This window comes from Mesoplodon bidens (assembly GCF_964165515.1).
Source record: "Mesoplodon bidens genome assembly, chromosome: X".
NCBI classification, from domain to species: Eukaryota; Metazoa; Chordata; class Mammalia; order Artiodactyla; family Ziphiidae; genus Mesoplodon; species Mesoplodon bidens.
The window spans coordinates 111,609,434-111,626,117 of NC_138163.1; the positions used below are offsets into that span (position 1 = coordinate 111,609,434).

At 37.9% G+C, this 16,684-nt stretch overlaps 1 protein-coding gene across 2 annotated transcripts in view; it reads left to right on the forward strand.

Moving 5' to 3' along the window:
• Positions 1–16,684, forward strand: part of DMD (dystrophin) — a 2,087,389-nt gene that overhangs the window by 584,643 nt on the left and 1,486,062 nt on the right. For both annotated transcript variants that reach the window (XM_081221405.1, XM_081221404.1), the window contains exons 10-11: positions 1,304–1,492; positions 2,407–2,588. In XM_081221405.1, the coding sequence (XP_081077531.1) occupies positions 1,304–1,492; positions 2,407–2,588 (371 nt within the window). The remainder of the gene's footprint in view (positions 1–1,303; positions 1,493–2,406; positions 2,589–16,684) is intronic.

Below are 16,684 nucleotides of genomic sequence, written 5' to 3' on the forward strand. Positions count from 1 at the left end.
TTCTCTCCAAATATTTCTCCAATATTTTTGCTCTGACTACTTCAACTTTTTGCCTGTGTTCCTTACCTCAGCAGGAAACCCTCTTGAGTGTGGGCCTTCTCAGGATTTCTAAAGCCCAGCAACCTGCCATGAGTGCAGTTGGCCTAAAGAAAAATTTATGCAGATTTTCTTATTCAAATTTTTGCTGTTGATAATTGCCTTCAGGTTAAAGCAGCAGGCACATATCTTATCCCAAGAGCTCTCTCCCATCACTTGGTAGTACTGGTCCCATAGCTCCTGAATCTCTGCAAATACACAGCCAGGTTTAGAGGTCAATATTCCATCCTAGAAGCTACCGTCACCTCTACAGGTGATTCTCTTGAGGTCTCCATTACTTGGCTTGAGGTGGTGGAAGGTATGGACGTGCATCGCACTCCAGGGGAATCCTTTCTCACCAGATTTCTCCAGTCTCCTTGTTTCCTCTTACACACCTTTGAGCTAGGCTGTGGATTAAGGGTGGTGGGACAGTTTTGTGGTCCCTTTTTAGCAATTCCTTCATAGGTGGCCTGGATCTTCTCTTTAGAATTATGAACACTTTGTCACCATTGTTCTCAGCTTTAGGATCCAAGGAGAAATTACAAGACAACTGTTGGGAATCTCAGTTAACATCCTGCTAAATAAATCTGGTAGCAAATACTTCATATTTTGCTTTGCCTAAGATAATGTCTTGTTATTTAAACCATGACCTTCTGGAAATAAAGGCTTAACTCACAGAAGTCGTTATACTGTCAGAAATTTCAGATGTGTGAATGAGGTTATTTCTCTTTAAATTTTACCTTTCCCCCACTTATTTTCATACTGGTAACTTGTCTGTGAACTTTCAGAAATATTTTATTAGGGGATCTTGGGAAGAGATGTTTCCTTTAATGTTATTGCAAAAGTTATGTAAATATAATACCAATAATGTATATGTAAAGGATTGAAAATATGAACTAAAAAAATTTACCTATGGATGAAAATCCATGGCATTTAAAATACAACATGAAGAGATGATGTACTAATTCACTCTTTATAGTAATCTAGAAGAGCTTTAATAAAATATTAATTCAAAGTGGATTCCAACTGCCATTTGAGAATTTGTGTGTATATTTCTGAGGATGTTAAAATGCAGGCTCGTTATTGTATGTTTCTGCTGTTCGTGTCTCTGATAATGCAAGTGGACATTTCTAGCATTCTAAATATTTCATTCGATTTATCATTTAATGTGCTGGAACAGTCTGCCAAGATACTAATTGTATAACACCCAATTTGTTTTATTGTTCAGCGTTTGGAAGCTCCTGAAGACAAGTCATTGGGCAGTTCATTGATGGAGACTGAAGTAAACCTGGACAGTTACCAGACAGCTTTAGAAGAAGTACTCTCATGGCTTCTTTCAGCTGAGGACACATTGCAAGCACAAGGAGAGATTTCTAATGATGTAGAAGAAGTGAAAGAACAATTTCATACTCATGAGGTAAAGCAAAACATTGATTAATGGGGATTTCCCTGGTGGTCCAGTGACTAAGACTCCCGGGTTCAATCCCTAGTCAGGGAACTAGATCCCACATGCTGCAACTGAGAGATCGCATGCCACAACTAAGAGATCACATGCTGCAACTAAAGATCCTGCATGCCGCAACTGAAAAAGATCCTGCGAGCCACAGCTAAGACTTGGTGCAGCCAAATAAATAAATAAATATTTTAAAAAATATTAAAAAAACATTAATGAAACAAGGCATATGACTTATGATGTCTCTCTGTTTTCCTCATTTACTCTATAAGATCCTTGTATTTTGATAATTTAGTGTTTATTTAGGAAACAAGATAAACTTTCATGTGTTTGGCATTCCAGTAGCCAGCTTTGGAAGTTGTCCTTTGGAGAATAACACTTGAAGATGCTGAGATTAGATTCTGCCAAAGACTCAGATAGGAATATGAAAGGCCAACTCCCTTCTCTTGGGTCAAGGTCAATGCTGAGATAGAACTTACACTCCAGAGTACCTGTGGGGTATCAGGCTGAACTACCCTCAGTGGGAGACTTTTCCTGAGGTGACACACTTACTTGGCTTCCTCCCCTCCCCAGTCCTGTTTCCTGCTTCTTTGGCTTCCCTGTAGATCTCCCCTGAGATCTCCTCCTTAATAAATCACTAGCACATAAGTCCTGATCTCAGGGTCTGCTTCTGCAGAAGGTGACCTAAGCTAGTAATTTTCCTTAATTCTTATTAAAAACAGTATTAAGTTTTCTTAAAAATTAAAATACTTTTACTGGGAATAAAGTTTAAATGTGCTACAAATTTAAAATTGCAAAAAAAAAACAGAAAAAAAAAGATTCAAAACCATAATGTTTTCCCTACAGTGTCAACTCTTATCAGCTTCTTTCTTTGTCAGGGGTACATGATGGATTTGACATCCCATCAGGGACGAGTTGGCAATGTTCTCCAATTGGGAAGTCAGCTGATTGGGATAGGTAAATTATCAGAAGATGAAGAAACTGAAGTTCAAGAACAAATGAATCTCCTAAATTCAAGATGGGAATGCCTCAGGGTAGCTAGCATGGAAAAACAAAGCAAGTAAGTCTGTTTTTAATTTCTAATAGTAGCAAGTTTTAGAATCTTACTATTATTTTGATGCAGTTTCTTGTTTAAGTTAGGATTCTCAGTTCTTTCCTAAAGTATGCAGCTCTTCTTCAGGGGGCATTTTGGTTAGATTTTCGTGTCTGTTATATTTTGGTTTTCACTTTTGTAATCGAAGTGGAGATATTGGAGAGAAGAACCACTATCTACGGAACTGTACTTTAAAGTTCCTAAAGTTGTTGTCATAGTTAATATTTTCTAAGTTTTCTCAAAAAATTAAAATGTGAATTTAGAAGACGTGAAGTTTACACAGGAAATCATGCACATAAAATCACATGTTAGGTACAGTTGACAAGAAACTTCTCTTCTGAAGGAAAAGCTCTTAAAATATTAGTTTTTCATATATTTATGGAAATCCTCTTGAAAAAAGTTTCTCCTCTAATTGGAAATCCTTCTTCAAGTACTTGCATGATTGTGAATTATCTTAAAAATATATATTGACTTAATCAAAAAAAGAATTTTTGAGACATTCTGAAAATGGCATATTTCTTATAAAGGTAACAAGTAGACCTCATCATTTTGAATGTTTTGCTTTGATTTATATTGTTAGGTGTGTGTATTCATGTAGAGCCTATTGAGACAAGATAGATTTATTTTTAAATGAAAAGAAATGAAGTGCCAACTGTGGATTTGAATACATTAAGCTAAAGAAATTGTCCAAGCGCCTTAAGTTTACTTAGCTATTATTTATGAGGATTAAAACCTTTAAAATAGGACCAAAGAAACTCGTTAGATATGCTGGGAGGATTGTTATTCCAGTACTAAATTATACTGTGACAATAGGCAGGGGAAAAACACATTTTTTCTTCTTTTCTAGATCTTTATTGGAGTATAATTGCTTTACAATGGTGTGTTAGTTTCTGCTTTGTAACAAAGTGAATCAGTTATACATATACATATGTTCCCACAACTCTTCCTTCTTGTGTCTCCCTCCCTATCCCACCCTCCCTATCCCACCCCTCTAGGTGGTCACAAAGCACCGAGCTGATCTCCCTGTGCTATGTGTCTGCTTCCCACTAGCTATCTATTTTACGTTTGGTAGTGTATATATGTCCATGCCACTCTCTCACTTTGTCACAGCTTACCCTTACCCCTCCCCATATCCTCAAGTCCATTCTCTAGTAGGTCTGTGTCTTTATTTTCCCGTCTTACCCCTAGGTTCTTCATGACATTTTTTTTCTTAGATTCCATATATATATGTGTTAGCATACGGTATTTGTCTTTATCTTTCTGACTTACTTCACTCTATGACAAATTCTAGGTCCATCCACCTCACTACAAATAACTCAATTTCGTTTCTTTTTATGGCTGAGTAATATTCCATTGTATATATGTGCCACATCTTCTTTATCCATTCATCCGATGATGGACACTTAGGTTGCTTCCATCTCCTGGCTATTGTAAATAGAGCTGCAGTGAACATTTTGGTACATGACTCTTTTTGAATTATGGTTTGCTCAGGGTATATGCACAGTAGTGGGATTGCTGGGTCATATGGTAGTTCTATTTGTAGTTTTTTAAGGAACCTCCATACTGTTCTCCATAGTGACTGTACCAATTCACATTCCCACCAGCAGTGCAAGAGCGTTCCCTTTTCGGGCTTCCCTGGTGGCGCAGTTGTTAAGAGTCCGCCTGCCGATGCAGGGGACATGGGTTCGTGCCCCGGTCTGGGAAGATCCCACATGCCGCAGAGCGGCTGGGCCCGTGAGCCATGGCCACTGAGCCTGTGAGTCCAGAGCCTATGCTCCGCAACGGGAGAGGCCACAACAGTGAGAGGCCCGTGTACCGAAAAAAAAAAAAAAAAAAAAAGAGTGTTCCCTTTTCTCCACAACCTCTCCAGCATTTATTGTTTCTAGATTTTTTGATGATGGCCATTCTGACCGGTGTGAGATGATATCTCACTGTAGTTTTGATTTGCATTTCTCTAATGATTAATGATGTTGAGCATTCTTTCATCTGTTTGTTGGCAATCTGTATATCTTCGTTGGAGCAATGTCTATTTAGGTCTTCTGCCCATTTTTTGATTCGGTTGTTTGTTTTTTTGTTATTGAGCTGCGTGAGCTGTTTATAAATTTTGGAGATTAATCCTTTGTCAGTTGCTTCATTTGCAAATGTTTTCTCCCATTCTGAAGGTTTTCTTTTGTTCTTGTTTATGGTTTCCTTTGCTGTGCAAAAGCTTTTAAGTTTCATTAGGTCCCATTTGTTTATTTTTGTTTTTATTTCCATTTCTCTAGGAGGTGGGTCAAAAAGGATCTTGCTGTGATTTATGTCATAGTGTTCTGCCTATGTTTTCCTCTAAGAGTTTGATAGTTTCTGGCCTTACATTTAGGTCTTTAATCCATTTTGAGCTTATTTTTGTGTATGGTGTTAGGGAGTGTTCTAATCTCTTACTTTTACATGTACCTGTCCAGTTTTCCCAGGACCGCTTATTGAAGAAGCTGTCCTTTCTCCACTGTACATTCCTGCCTCCTTTATCAAAGATAAGGTGAACATATGTGAGTGGGTTTATCTCTGGGCTTTCTGTCCTGTTCCATTCATCTATATTTCTGTTTTTGTGCCAGTACCATAGTGTCTTGATTACTGTAGCTTTGTAGTATAGTCTGAAGTCAGGGAGCCTGATTCCTCCAGTTCCGTTTTTCTTTCTCAGGATTGCTTTGGCTATTCGGGGTCTTTTGTGCTTCCATACACATTGTGAAGATTTTTGTTCTATTTCTATGAAAAATGCCATTGGAAATTTGATAGGGATTGCATTGAATCTTTAGATTGCTTTGGGTAGTATAGTCATTTTCACAATGTTGATTCTTCCAATCCAAGAACATGGTGTATCTCTCCATCTGTTTGTATCATCATTAATTTCTTTCATCAGTGTCTTATAATTTTCTGCATACAGGTCTTTTGTCTCCTTAGGCAGGTTTATTCCTAGATATTTTATTCTTTTCGTTGCAGTGGTAAATGGGAGTGTTTTCTTAATTTCACTTTCAGATTTTTTATCATTAATGTATAGGAATGCCAGAGATTTCTCTGTGTTACTTTTGTATCCTGCTACCTTACCAAATTCATTGATTAGCTCTAGTAGTTTTCTGGTAGCATCTTTAGGATTCTCTATGTATAGTGTCATGCCATCTGCAAACAGTGACAGCTTTACTTCTCCTTTTTCTATTTGGATTCCTTTTATTTCCTTTTCTTCTCTGATTGCTGTGGCTACAACTTCCAAAACTATGTTGAATAAGAGTGGTGAGAGTGGGCAACCTTGTCTTGTTCCTGATCTTAGTGGAAATGGTTTCAGTTTTTCACCATTTAGGGCGATGTTGACTGTAGGTTTGTCATATATGGCCTTTATTATGTTGAGGAAAGTTCCCTGTATGCCTACTTTCTGCAGGGTTTTTATCATAAATGTATGTTGAATTTTGTCGAAAGCTTTCTCTCCATCTATTGAGATGATCATATGGTTTTTCTCCTTCAATTTGTTAATATGGTGTATCACATTGATTGATTTGCATATATTGAAGAATCCTTGCATTCCTGGAATAAACCCTACTTGATCATGGTGTATGATCCTTTTAATGTGCTGTTGGATTCTGTTTGCTACTATTTTTTTGAGGATTTTTGCATCTAAGTTCATCAGTGATATTGGCCTGTAGTTTTCTTTCTTTGTGACATCATTGTCTGGTTTTGGTATCAGGGTGATGGTGGCCTCATAGAATGAGTTTGGGAGTGTTCCTCCCTCAGAAGGATAGGTGTTAGCTCTTCTCTAAATATTTGATTGAATTCGCCTGGGAAGCTATCTGGTCCTGGGCTTTTGTTGGAAGATTTTTAATCACAGTTTCAATTTCAGTGCTTGTGATTGGTCTGTTCATATTTTCTATTTCTTCCTGATTCAGTCTTGCCAGGTTGTGCATTTCTAAGAATTTGTCCATTTCTTCCAGGTTGTCCATTTTATTGGCATAGAGTTGCTTGTAGTAATCTCTCATGATCTTTTTGTATTTCTGTAGTGTCAGTTGTTACTTCTCCTTTTTCATTTCTAATTCTATTGATTTGAGTCTTCTCCCTTTTTTTCTTAATGAGTCTGGCTAATGGTTTATCAATTTTGTTTATCTTCTCAAAGAACCAGCCTTTAGTTTTACTGATCTTTGTTATCATTTCCTTCACTTCTTTTTCATTTATTTCTGATCTGATCTTTATGATTTCTTTCCTTCTGCTAACTTTGGGGGATTTTTGTTCTTCTTTCTCTAATTGCTTTAGGTGCAAGGTTAGGTTGTTTATTCGAGATGTTTCCTCTTTCTTAAGGTATGATTGTATTGTTATAAACTTCCTTCTTAGAACTGCTTTTGCTGCATCCCATAGGTTTTGGGTCGTCGTGTCTCCATTGTCATTTGTTTCTAGGTATTTTTTGATTTCCTCTTTGATTTCTTCAGTGATCACTTCGTTATTAAGTAGTGTATTATTTAGCCTCCATGTGTTTGTATTTTTTTTACAGATCTTTTCCTGTAATTGATATCTAGTCTCATAGCATTGTGGTCGGAAAAGATACTTGATACAATTTCAATTTTCTTAAATTTACCAAGGCTTGATTTGTGACCCAACATATGATCTATCCTGGAGAATGTTCCATGAGCACTTGAGAAAAATGTGTATTCTGTTGGTTTTGGATGGAATGTCCTATAAATATCAATTAAGTCCATCTTGTTTAATGTATCATTTAAAGCTTGTGTTTCCTTATTTATTTTCATTTTGGATGATCTGTCCATTGGTGAAAGTGGGGTGTTAAAGTCCCCTACTATGAATATGTTGCTGTCGATTTACCCTTTTTTAAAATTTATTTCTTTCTCTATTTATTTATTGTGGTACACTGGCCTCTCACTGCTGTGGCCTCTCCTGTTGCAGAGCACAGGCTCCGGATGCGCAGGCTCAGTGACCATGGCTCACGAGCCCAGCCGCTCCACAGCATGTGGGATCCACCCGGACCGGGGCACGAACCCATGACCCCTGCGTCGGCAGGCGGACTCTCAACTACTGTGCCACCAGGGAAGCCCCGATTTCCCCTTTTATGGCTGTTAGTATTTGCCTTATGTATTGAGGTGCTCCTGTGTTGGGTGCTTAAATATTTACAATTGTTATATCTACTTCTTGGATTGATCCCTTGGTCATTATGTAGTGTCCTTCTTTGTCTCTTGTAATAGTCTTTATTTAAAGTCTGTTTTGTCTGATATGAGAAGTGCTACTCCAGCTTTCTTTTGGTTTCTATTTGCATGGAATATCTTTTTCCATCCCCTCACTTTCAGTCTTTATGTGTCCCTAGGTCTGAAGTGGGTCTCTTGTAGACAGCATATATATGGGTCTTGTTTTTGTATCCATTCAGCCAGTCTGTGTCTTTTGTTGGGAGCATTTAATCCATTTACATTTAAGGTAATTATCGATATGTATGTTCCTATTCCCATTTTCTTAATTGTTTTGGGTTTGTTATTGTAGGTCCTTTCCTTCCCTTGTGTTTCTTGCCTGGAGAATTTCCTTTAGCGTTTGTTGTAAAGCTGGTTTGGTGGTGCTGAACTCTCAGCTTTTGCTTGTCTGTAAAGCTTTTAATTTCTCCATCAAATCTGAATGAGATCCTTACTGGGTAGAGCAATCTTGGTTGTAGGTTTTTCTCCTTCATCACTTTAAATATGTCCTTCTACTCCCTTCTGGCTTGCAGAGTTTCTGCTGAAAGATCAGCTGCTAACCTTAAGGGGATTCCCTTGTGTATTATTTGTTGTTTTTCCCTTGCTGCTTTTAATATATTTTCTTTGTATTTAATTTTTGACAGTTTGATTAATATGTGTCTTGGCGTGTTTCTCCTTGAATTTATCCTGTATGGGACTCTCTGTACTTTGTGGACTTGATTAACTGTTTCCTTTCCCATATTAGGGAAGTTTTCAACTATAATCTCTTCAAATATTTTCTCAGTCCCTTTCTTTTTCTCTTCTTCTTCTGGGACCCCTGTAATTCAAATGTTGGTGTGTTTAGTGTTGTCCCAGATGTCTCTGAGACTGTCCTCAGTTATTTTTCTTCTTTATTCTGCTCTGCAGTAGTTATTTCCACTATTTTATCTTCCAGGTCACTTATCCGTTCTTCTGCCTCAGTTATTCTGCTAATGATCCCTTCTAGAGTATTTTTAATTTCATTTATTGTGTTGTTCATCATTGCTTGTTTCCTCTTTAGTTCTTCTAGGTCCTTGTTAAATGTTTCTTGCATTTTGTCTATTCTATTTCCAAGATTTTGCATCACCTTTACTGTCGTTCCTCTGAATTCTTTTTCAGGTAGACTGCCTATTTCCTCTTCATTTGTTAGGTCTGGTGGGTTTTTATCTTGCTCTTTCATCTGCTGTGTGTTTTTCTGTCTTCTCATTTTGCTTATCTTACTTTGTTTGGGGTCTCCTTTTCGCAGGCTGCAGGTTCATAGTTCCCGTTGTTTCTGGTGTCTGTCCCCAGTGGCTAAAGTTGGTTCAGTGGGTTGTGTAGGCTTCCTGGTGGAGGGGAGTAGTGCCTGTGTTCTGGTCGATGAGGTTGGATCTTCTCTTTCTGGTGGGCAGGCTCACGTCTGTTGGTGTGTTTTGGGGTGTCTGTGGCCTTATTATGATTTTAGGCAGCCTCTCTGCTAATGGGTGGGGTTGTTTTCCTGTCTTGCTAGTTGTTTGGCATAGGGTGTCCAGCACTGTAGCTTGCTGGTCGTTGCGTGAAGCTGTGTATTGGTGTTGAGATGGAGATCTCTGGGAGATTTTTGTCGTTTGATATTATGTGGAGCTGGGAGGTCTCTTGTGGACCAGTGTCCTAAAGTTGGCTCTCCCACCTCAGAAGCACAGCACTGACTCCTACCTGGAGCACCAAGAGTCTTTCATCCACACGGTTGCTGAGCTCCCTGGAGCAGCTGCCTGATTGCTGCCTCTGGAGGTGTGGGGACGTCCCCTCGGATCCCGGTACTCCTTCAGCAACTTTGCGTCACGAGCTTTCAGACTCTGAGCATCTTTTTTTTTCCCCCAAACTGGGTGCCGAAACCATCTGGAGTTTGAAAAACACATTTTTAAGCTCGTGTATTTTGAAAGAATAAATAAAGCATATATAAGATAGAATTTTCACGAATATTGGTATTCTAAACCTGGAGATGGTAGTCTGTGCATGTTGACTTTTTCCCCAACTGTGATCATTTCGACGATTGCAACTGACCCCAGATGTGAGAATTATAATAGCCATATTATAACTATTAAGTCTCCCCCCCACCGTGCCCAAGGCTCAACTAGTTTATGCCACCCATTTATCATTATAAATCATAAGATATATATATATTTTTTTTTTTTTTTTTTTTTGCTGTACGCGGGCCTCTCACTGCTGTGGCCTCTCCCATTGCGGAGCACAGGCTCCGGACACACAGGCTCCGCGGCCATGGCTCGCGGGCCCAGCCGCTCCGCGGCATGTGGGATCTTCCGGGATAGGGGCACGAACCCGTGTCCCCTGCATCGGCAGGCGGACTCTAAACCACTGCGCCACCAGGGAAGCCCAATCATAAGATATAGAGCCTCCTACTTGTGGTCATATGCCAACATTCTTCAGCTTGCAACTTTTGTTTTCACCTGTTTGTGCAACTTAAACAGAGCAACCTCAGATAAAATTTGAAAGTCTTTAAAATCCAACCTCCTCTTTTACTGCCTTTCCCATAGTGGCACCACCCTCTTTTCCTTCGTGCATTCTGTTTTGCCATCCTCTTCTGGAGGTTAAATACCTCCATCGTTCCTCTCTCTCTTTTTTCAATAGGACTAACAATATGGGATTAATTATTCATACTAACAGTTAATTAATTGCAGCTTGAGACTGAGTTGAGAAAAGGTGAATTCAGCCTAAAATTAAAATCCCAAGTTTTTAATGTTGTTATAACATTTAAAAACAGGTTAATTTTTAAAAATTCCCTTGTTAAAGAGATATCTACCATTAGGTGATGGATGACAGCACACACACACATACATGGATGACCGTGTACACACGCATATGTGTGTAATTTCCTCACCCCCATCCTGCTGGAGGATGCAGAACCTGAAATGGCAATGTCACTGAGCTGAGATTGACTCCAAAGTATAGTTTGTCCTTAGGGAAGTTTGGGGGACTTCGGTTTGTATTTAAGCTTTTAGAATGATTAGCAAGAAGGTAAGGGCAGCCTCTTAGCTGGCATAGCTTTTGCTAAAACATAATAGAGTTTTTAAAATGAGACACTAATACGGAACTGCTTGTAGCACATAGACTTGTCTGGACAATTTGTTGAGATACACATACACAAAGCATTATTTAAGCCAAGCAAATTCAGAAATTTCTTGTGAGTTTGTAAGTAACAGTAAGTTTCACATACGACTTTCACTAACTTTGTGGGTTTTCATGTGTAAAATTCTAAATGAGATAAGCCATTATGCAAACTATGGAGGACCTGGCTTTTGATAGATAGTTTTAGAGGAATCGAAAGCTGATTATAACAATAGGATGTTGTCCGTATTTAAAAAATACAATTTGAGGTTTTATTTAATGGTTTACTACATTGCTACCTGTTCAGCTTTGACTGTCATGGCCATGTTGATGAATAGCTTCAATTTGGAGCATTACCTATTGTTTCCAAACATATGACTACATAGGAGTAGGAAGGCGTAGTAAATTGCTAACAAACAAAAAATGGATTAGTCCGCACCTTTCAGCTTGCTTCCACAAAGAAAGATAGGGTATGGATAGACCCAGTCAGAAGCCATTATCCCTGCCTAAGCATAGACTTAGGGTGAGAAGAATGATAATTAAGGTTTCTCTAGACCTATGAGATATCACCAAAGACAGCTAGAATTCTTAAGTTGTTGTCATATCACAAAAGTACAAAGATTGGCTGGGAGTACAGATAAACTGATAACTAAAATCTATGAATATTTACACTTGTAAGTTATAAGTATTATCTACCAACATATCTATGAACAGTAATCAAATTACATTCAATATATAGTCATTGTGATATATATATAAAACACTATATATGTAACAGTGTGTGTATGTATATATAATACTATCTACATCTGTATCTATCTATATACAGACAAATATTAATAAATATTAATGGACTGCCTCAAAATATCAGTTACATTTCAAGGCATTGGGGATACAGTAATGAACACAAGAGGCAAGGTTCCAGAAGCTCTAGAGAGTCTGACATCCAGTAAAATTAAAACACACACACACACACACACACACACACACACACGAAAAATATCAGATAGGAATACATTTTTTGAAGAGATTGAAAGGTAATGTGATAGAGTTTGAGGGGCTAATTTAGCCTTTGTGACCCAGGAATGTTATTTCTGGGGCGGTGCCATTTAATTTGAAATTTGAATGACAAGAAGGAGCCACCATTTGCAGATCAGGAGGAAGTACACTTCAGACAGAGGGAACAGTCAATGCAAAAGCCCTAAAATAGGGACAGTCTGGCTTGATAGAGGAACCAAAAGGCCAGCATGGCTGGAGAGTTGCAGGAGGGAAGATTAGATAGCTGAAGTATGAGATGGGGTTGAAATATACGTAGGGGTCTTGTCATGTATTGCAGTGTCAGGGTAAAATCAAGGGCTTTGAGTTCTAGCTTAAGTACAAGAAAAAGCCATCAAAAGGTTTTAAGTAGGGGAAAAACAGGTAAAGAAAATATTGGTAATACCCCTAGAAGAAGACAGGGCAGTTATAATCAGTGCCATAGCCCAGGTAAGAGATGCTAGTATCTTATGCCAGGAGGTGGTTGTAATAATGCATGCATGTATTCTACTGTCTTAGCCCAGTCATTAATTTATAAACCATTCCTGCTGTATTTATTTTCTTTTTTGCCATTCTAACAGTCAAGATTTTATTTTTCCTCTGGAAACAGGCATCCTTGCGTCATACATACAGATGCTACCTTTATACAGGTTGTATCTAGGAAATGCTGTTTTTCCCACAAACCATTAACAATTATCAAACAAAACAGGAAATTTTAAAAATACAGAGGTAACAAAATGCTCTGATTTCCAACTTATGCTAAATCTACTCTAATTTGCCTAAGGGATAAGGTCTCCCTTTCTCAAACACCTATTTATGTGAACTGGGCAACATACTTTCCCTCTGTGGTCCTCAGTTACTGATATCTGGAACAGTGGCAGTTCCACAGAACCTGGCACACCTCTAAATGATACTGGCCAAGGTAGGGTATGAAAAGTAGATTATGAATGCAAAATTATTATGAAATGTAAAGAATTATCATCATTATAAATAAGGTGACTAGCCGTGGGTTAATTATTTTAACTATACTGTATAACTATGCCTCATATATATTTTTTGCTCTTTTTTTCCTCCAGCCTGTTCTAATTGCTTTGCTCATTTTTTCCCCAAAGGATTTGTTTGTGGATGTTTTCTGTGGGGCAAGGGAACATGAGCAGTGTGATAAAAATTGTGTTTGAAGTTATAATTTTATTATTGAAACATTTAAAAATATTCCTTGCAAAGGAATGTAAGTAAAAACATAAATATGTAGATGCTTCTTCCTTTCTTCCTCCGTTTTATTCTATTCTCATTTGATTCTTTCCTTATTAATTTCTTTCGTCTTCAATTCTGATATCTTCGTGGACATGAATTGATAATGAAGCAAAGGCTAATATAATAAAGAACTTTGTTAAGATATCTCTAGCCACACACTACCTTGACATAAACATGCTGCTGTTGGTCAATTACCAATCTTTAACAATGTTTATGAGATTGAAATGAAAGAACTAAGTGCCATTGATTGCATAATTAAAATAAAATAATTAAGACAAGACAGTATCTGTTGACATGCTCGAGCTGGAAACCTTCAGAAGAGTAGGCAAAATGATTTTTGTTTTGTTTCGTTTTTATCCTGTAGAATTACCCTTTGAGTGGTGGGAGGTGAGGGAGAGAGAAGAAAAAGACAAAACTTCCCTCTGTGGAAGTACAGTGAGGGAGAGAGAAGAAAAAGACAAAACTTCCCTCTGTGGAAGTACAGGAAGACTACTGGCGTAGGGAAAACAGAAGATTTTCTTCTCTATGAATAAGCTAATTAATTTGATTGAAAAATGCAACCTGCAGAGAGCAAAAGAGATTTACTGACATTTCTACAAGGACTTATAAAGATAAGCACAGCAAGTTCCATCAACTTCTCTGATAATTGTGGTTAGGACATGCAGGGGGAAACTAAAACCTTTGTGATGGTGAGGGAAAAACAAATGAAAGTAAGTTAGTAAGGAGGCCAAGTGAAGTTATGTTCTGGTTTACATCAGCAGGAGGAGAGATATGAATAGTCTCTGGGTGAAAATACAAGCCATAACATGGGAAATAATTGTGAATCACCATCTACAGTTTGGCTGGAGAGAAAAATATGTCTAACAACTCTGGCTCATCTTTTTTTTTTCTCTCTCTTTCAAATGTCTCTTCCAACCTGGAAATGAGATAACATGTGAGAGTGAATAGAGCAAAAGAGTTGCTGAACAAATGGGTGGGTTGTTTTCTCCCAAGTGAAGTGACTAACATATTGTACATGTGAATATCTGAATGAATGGATGAATAAATGAATTAATTTCTTAAGTAGTTCTAATCTGTTAAATGAATTTGTTGCAGTGAACTTTTTTTAACAGTGTGTAATCTTAGACTCACTTGTCATTTTATTTCATGGTTTCATTAATACATTTTTTTCGTCTAATCATGTTAAAATAAGAATTCCTTGGAGATCAAGGTGGTTCAGGAACCACTAGCAACAACGTCACCTGAGATGTAGTCAAAAATGCAGAATCTCAGCCCTCATACAACAGAATCAGAATCTGTAATTTTACGAGAGCTCAGGTGATTCCTAAGCACCTGATTTTTATATCAACCGAGGTGGGCCAAACATATTAACTACTTTCTCAGAAGCTCCAGAAATGGTGCTGGTGATGTCACGTTCATTCCTCAAATGTTGACATGGAATAGCAAGATTCTTGTGAAAGAATATACAATAGAGACAATGTGAGAGTATTGACAATTCATTATTGGCCTAATAAGCAGCAGTTACTAACATACAGTAAGTTGATCAGGTTTAAATTGATATGGCCGGCCATGACAATCTTTTCTGTAAACAACACACAGTTAAAATGTGGACAGAGGGTGAGGGCCCGGGTTCAGTCCCTGGTCGGGGAGCTAAAATCCCACAAGCCACGTGGTATGGCCAAAAAAAAAAATGTGGACACAACTTGTTCTGATAATATAAAGTATGTGACTCTCATAGTTTAAATTATAAATAGGAAAGCCAAATCTCTGGAATTCAGAGAAATGAGAGTCGAGAGTAGCATTTTTTGGAACACTGCTTTTTCAGAAAGATAAATAATGATAATTAGAAAATTAAGCTCAATCATTCATTCATCCATCTAACTAACAATTCTTACCTCCTGTGTTCCCTGCACCATTTTAGATACTGGGGAAATATCAGTGGACAGAACAGACTAAATCCCTCTCTTATTGAGCATGCCTTGTTTGTGGGAGGAGACAGACAATTAAAAAATATGTAAAATATTTATATCATAGCAGATGGCATTAAATGATAAAAAGGGGGAAAAAAGGCAGGGGATAGATTTAGAGAGTGAAACGTTGTGTTACTGTGGGTGGGTGGTCAGTTAGGGAAGGCCTCCCTGATGAGGTAATATTTAAGAAGAGGCCTAAACGAGGGGAGGGAATGGCCATGCTAATAGCTGTGCCAAAGGGAAGCAAATGGCAAGATCCCAAGGCAGGAATGAGCTCGGCATGTCTGAGAAACAATGTGTCAGATAAAGTGTTGCTATTCTCATTTATGGCTAGAAAACTGATTCAAATTAAATCAGTGGACTGTCTCAACAGGAGCAGATTTAATGGAAGTTGATGTTTTTATAATCTTAATTCTGGTATTTCTGATTGGAAAAATGTATACATTTTTGTACTATGTCGTCTTATGTCTGATTGATAAGTGATATTATTTATGCATTCAAGAAATATTTATTGTATGTCTAGTGTATGCCAGATATTATGTAGTGACATAATTTTTGAAGTTGAGAGTGGGTTTCTATTGCATAAATTAATATGATCTTAGAGTGTCAACATACCCCATTTTTACTAGAGATAATTTAAACAGACTTCCAGTCGTATTTAAGAGTCACCTTTGGTTTGTGATGACATCTGAGAGTTTCTTCACCCACTTTGTAAGTATTTAATCAGGAAGATTGAATTGACTGTTGCCATAGTGTATTTGCCACAAGAATCTATTGCATCCAACCATGCAGCTTCTTTATTATGTTACTGTTACTATTTTGAATTTATGCTGTCAAAATGCAAATGAATTTGTTTGCATTTTGAACTTTAATATTGCTCTGGATAGTTGAAGAATCTCAGTAATTAAACTGTTGTTAAGCTATATGGTTGGAGGAATAAAATAGCATCAAAATCCAAGTGGAAAGGAAAGTTTGGTTTGATTTTGTTCTCAAAGACATTAAACACTAGTTCACTTTTGAGATTTATTATAAAAACCCCCGGTAGTCCTACATGATGTATGCCCCTCTTCCATTCCAGTTGAGGGAGGTGGCTGAGGTAGCATCATCCCCTGGCCCTTGCTTCTCTGTGGTCACTGGGAAAGTGGCCCCATTCATGGCTGCTTTAGTCTTGGGGGATTGCTAGGTGCTTCATGTGACAGAGCTCCCTTTTGGAGGTGAGGTGGCAGAAATCAGGACCCAGGAATGGCCCAAGTTGGGGCCCCAATAAGTGATCCTCCACACCTTAAGCTGGTTTACGAACATCATCCTCAGTATAGGGTGAGCCAGGACCACATGGGCCTCCTCTTTACTCAGAGATGCTGGCAAATAAGAAGTCAGACATTCCTGGAACTCATTTGTTAATTCAGTAAATCCCAGTACAATCCAAAAAAAAAATACAGTGGTGCATTTTTGTTTCACAGAGTCCTTTTTGAACACAATACTGTTTTTCATACTCCATTCAGTGGAAAAATAAATA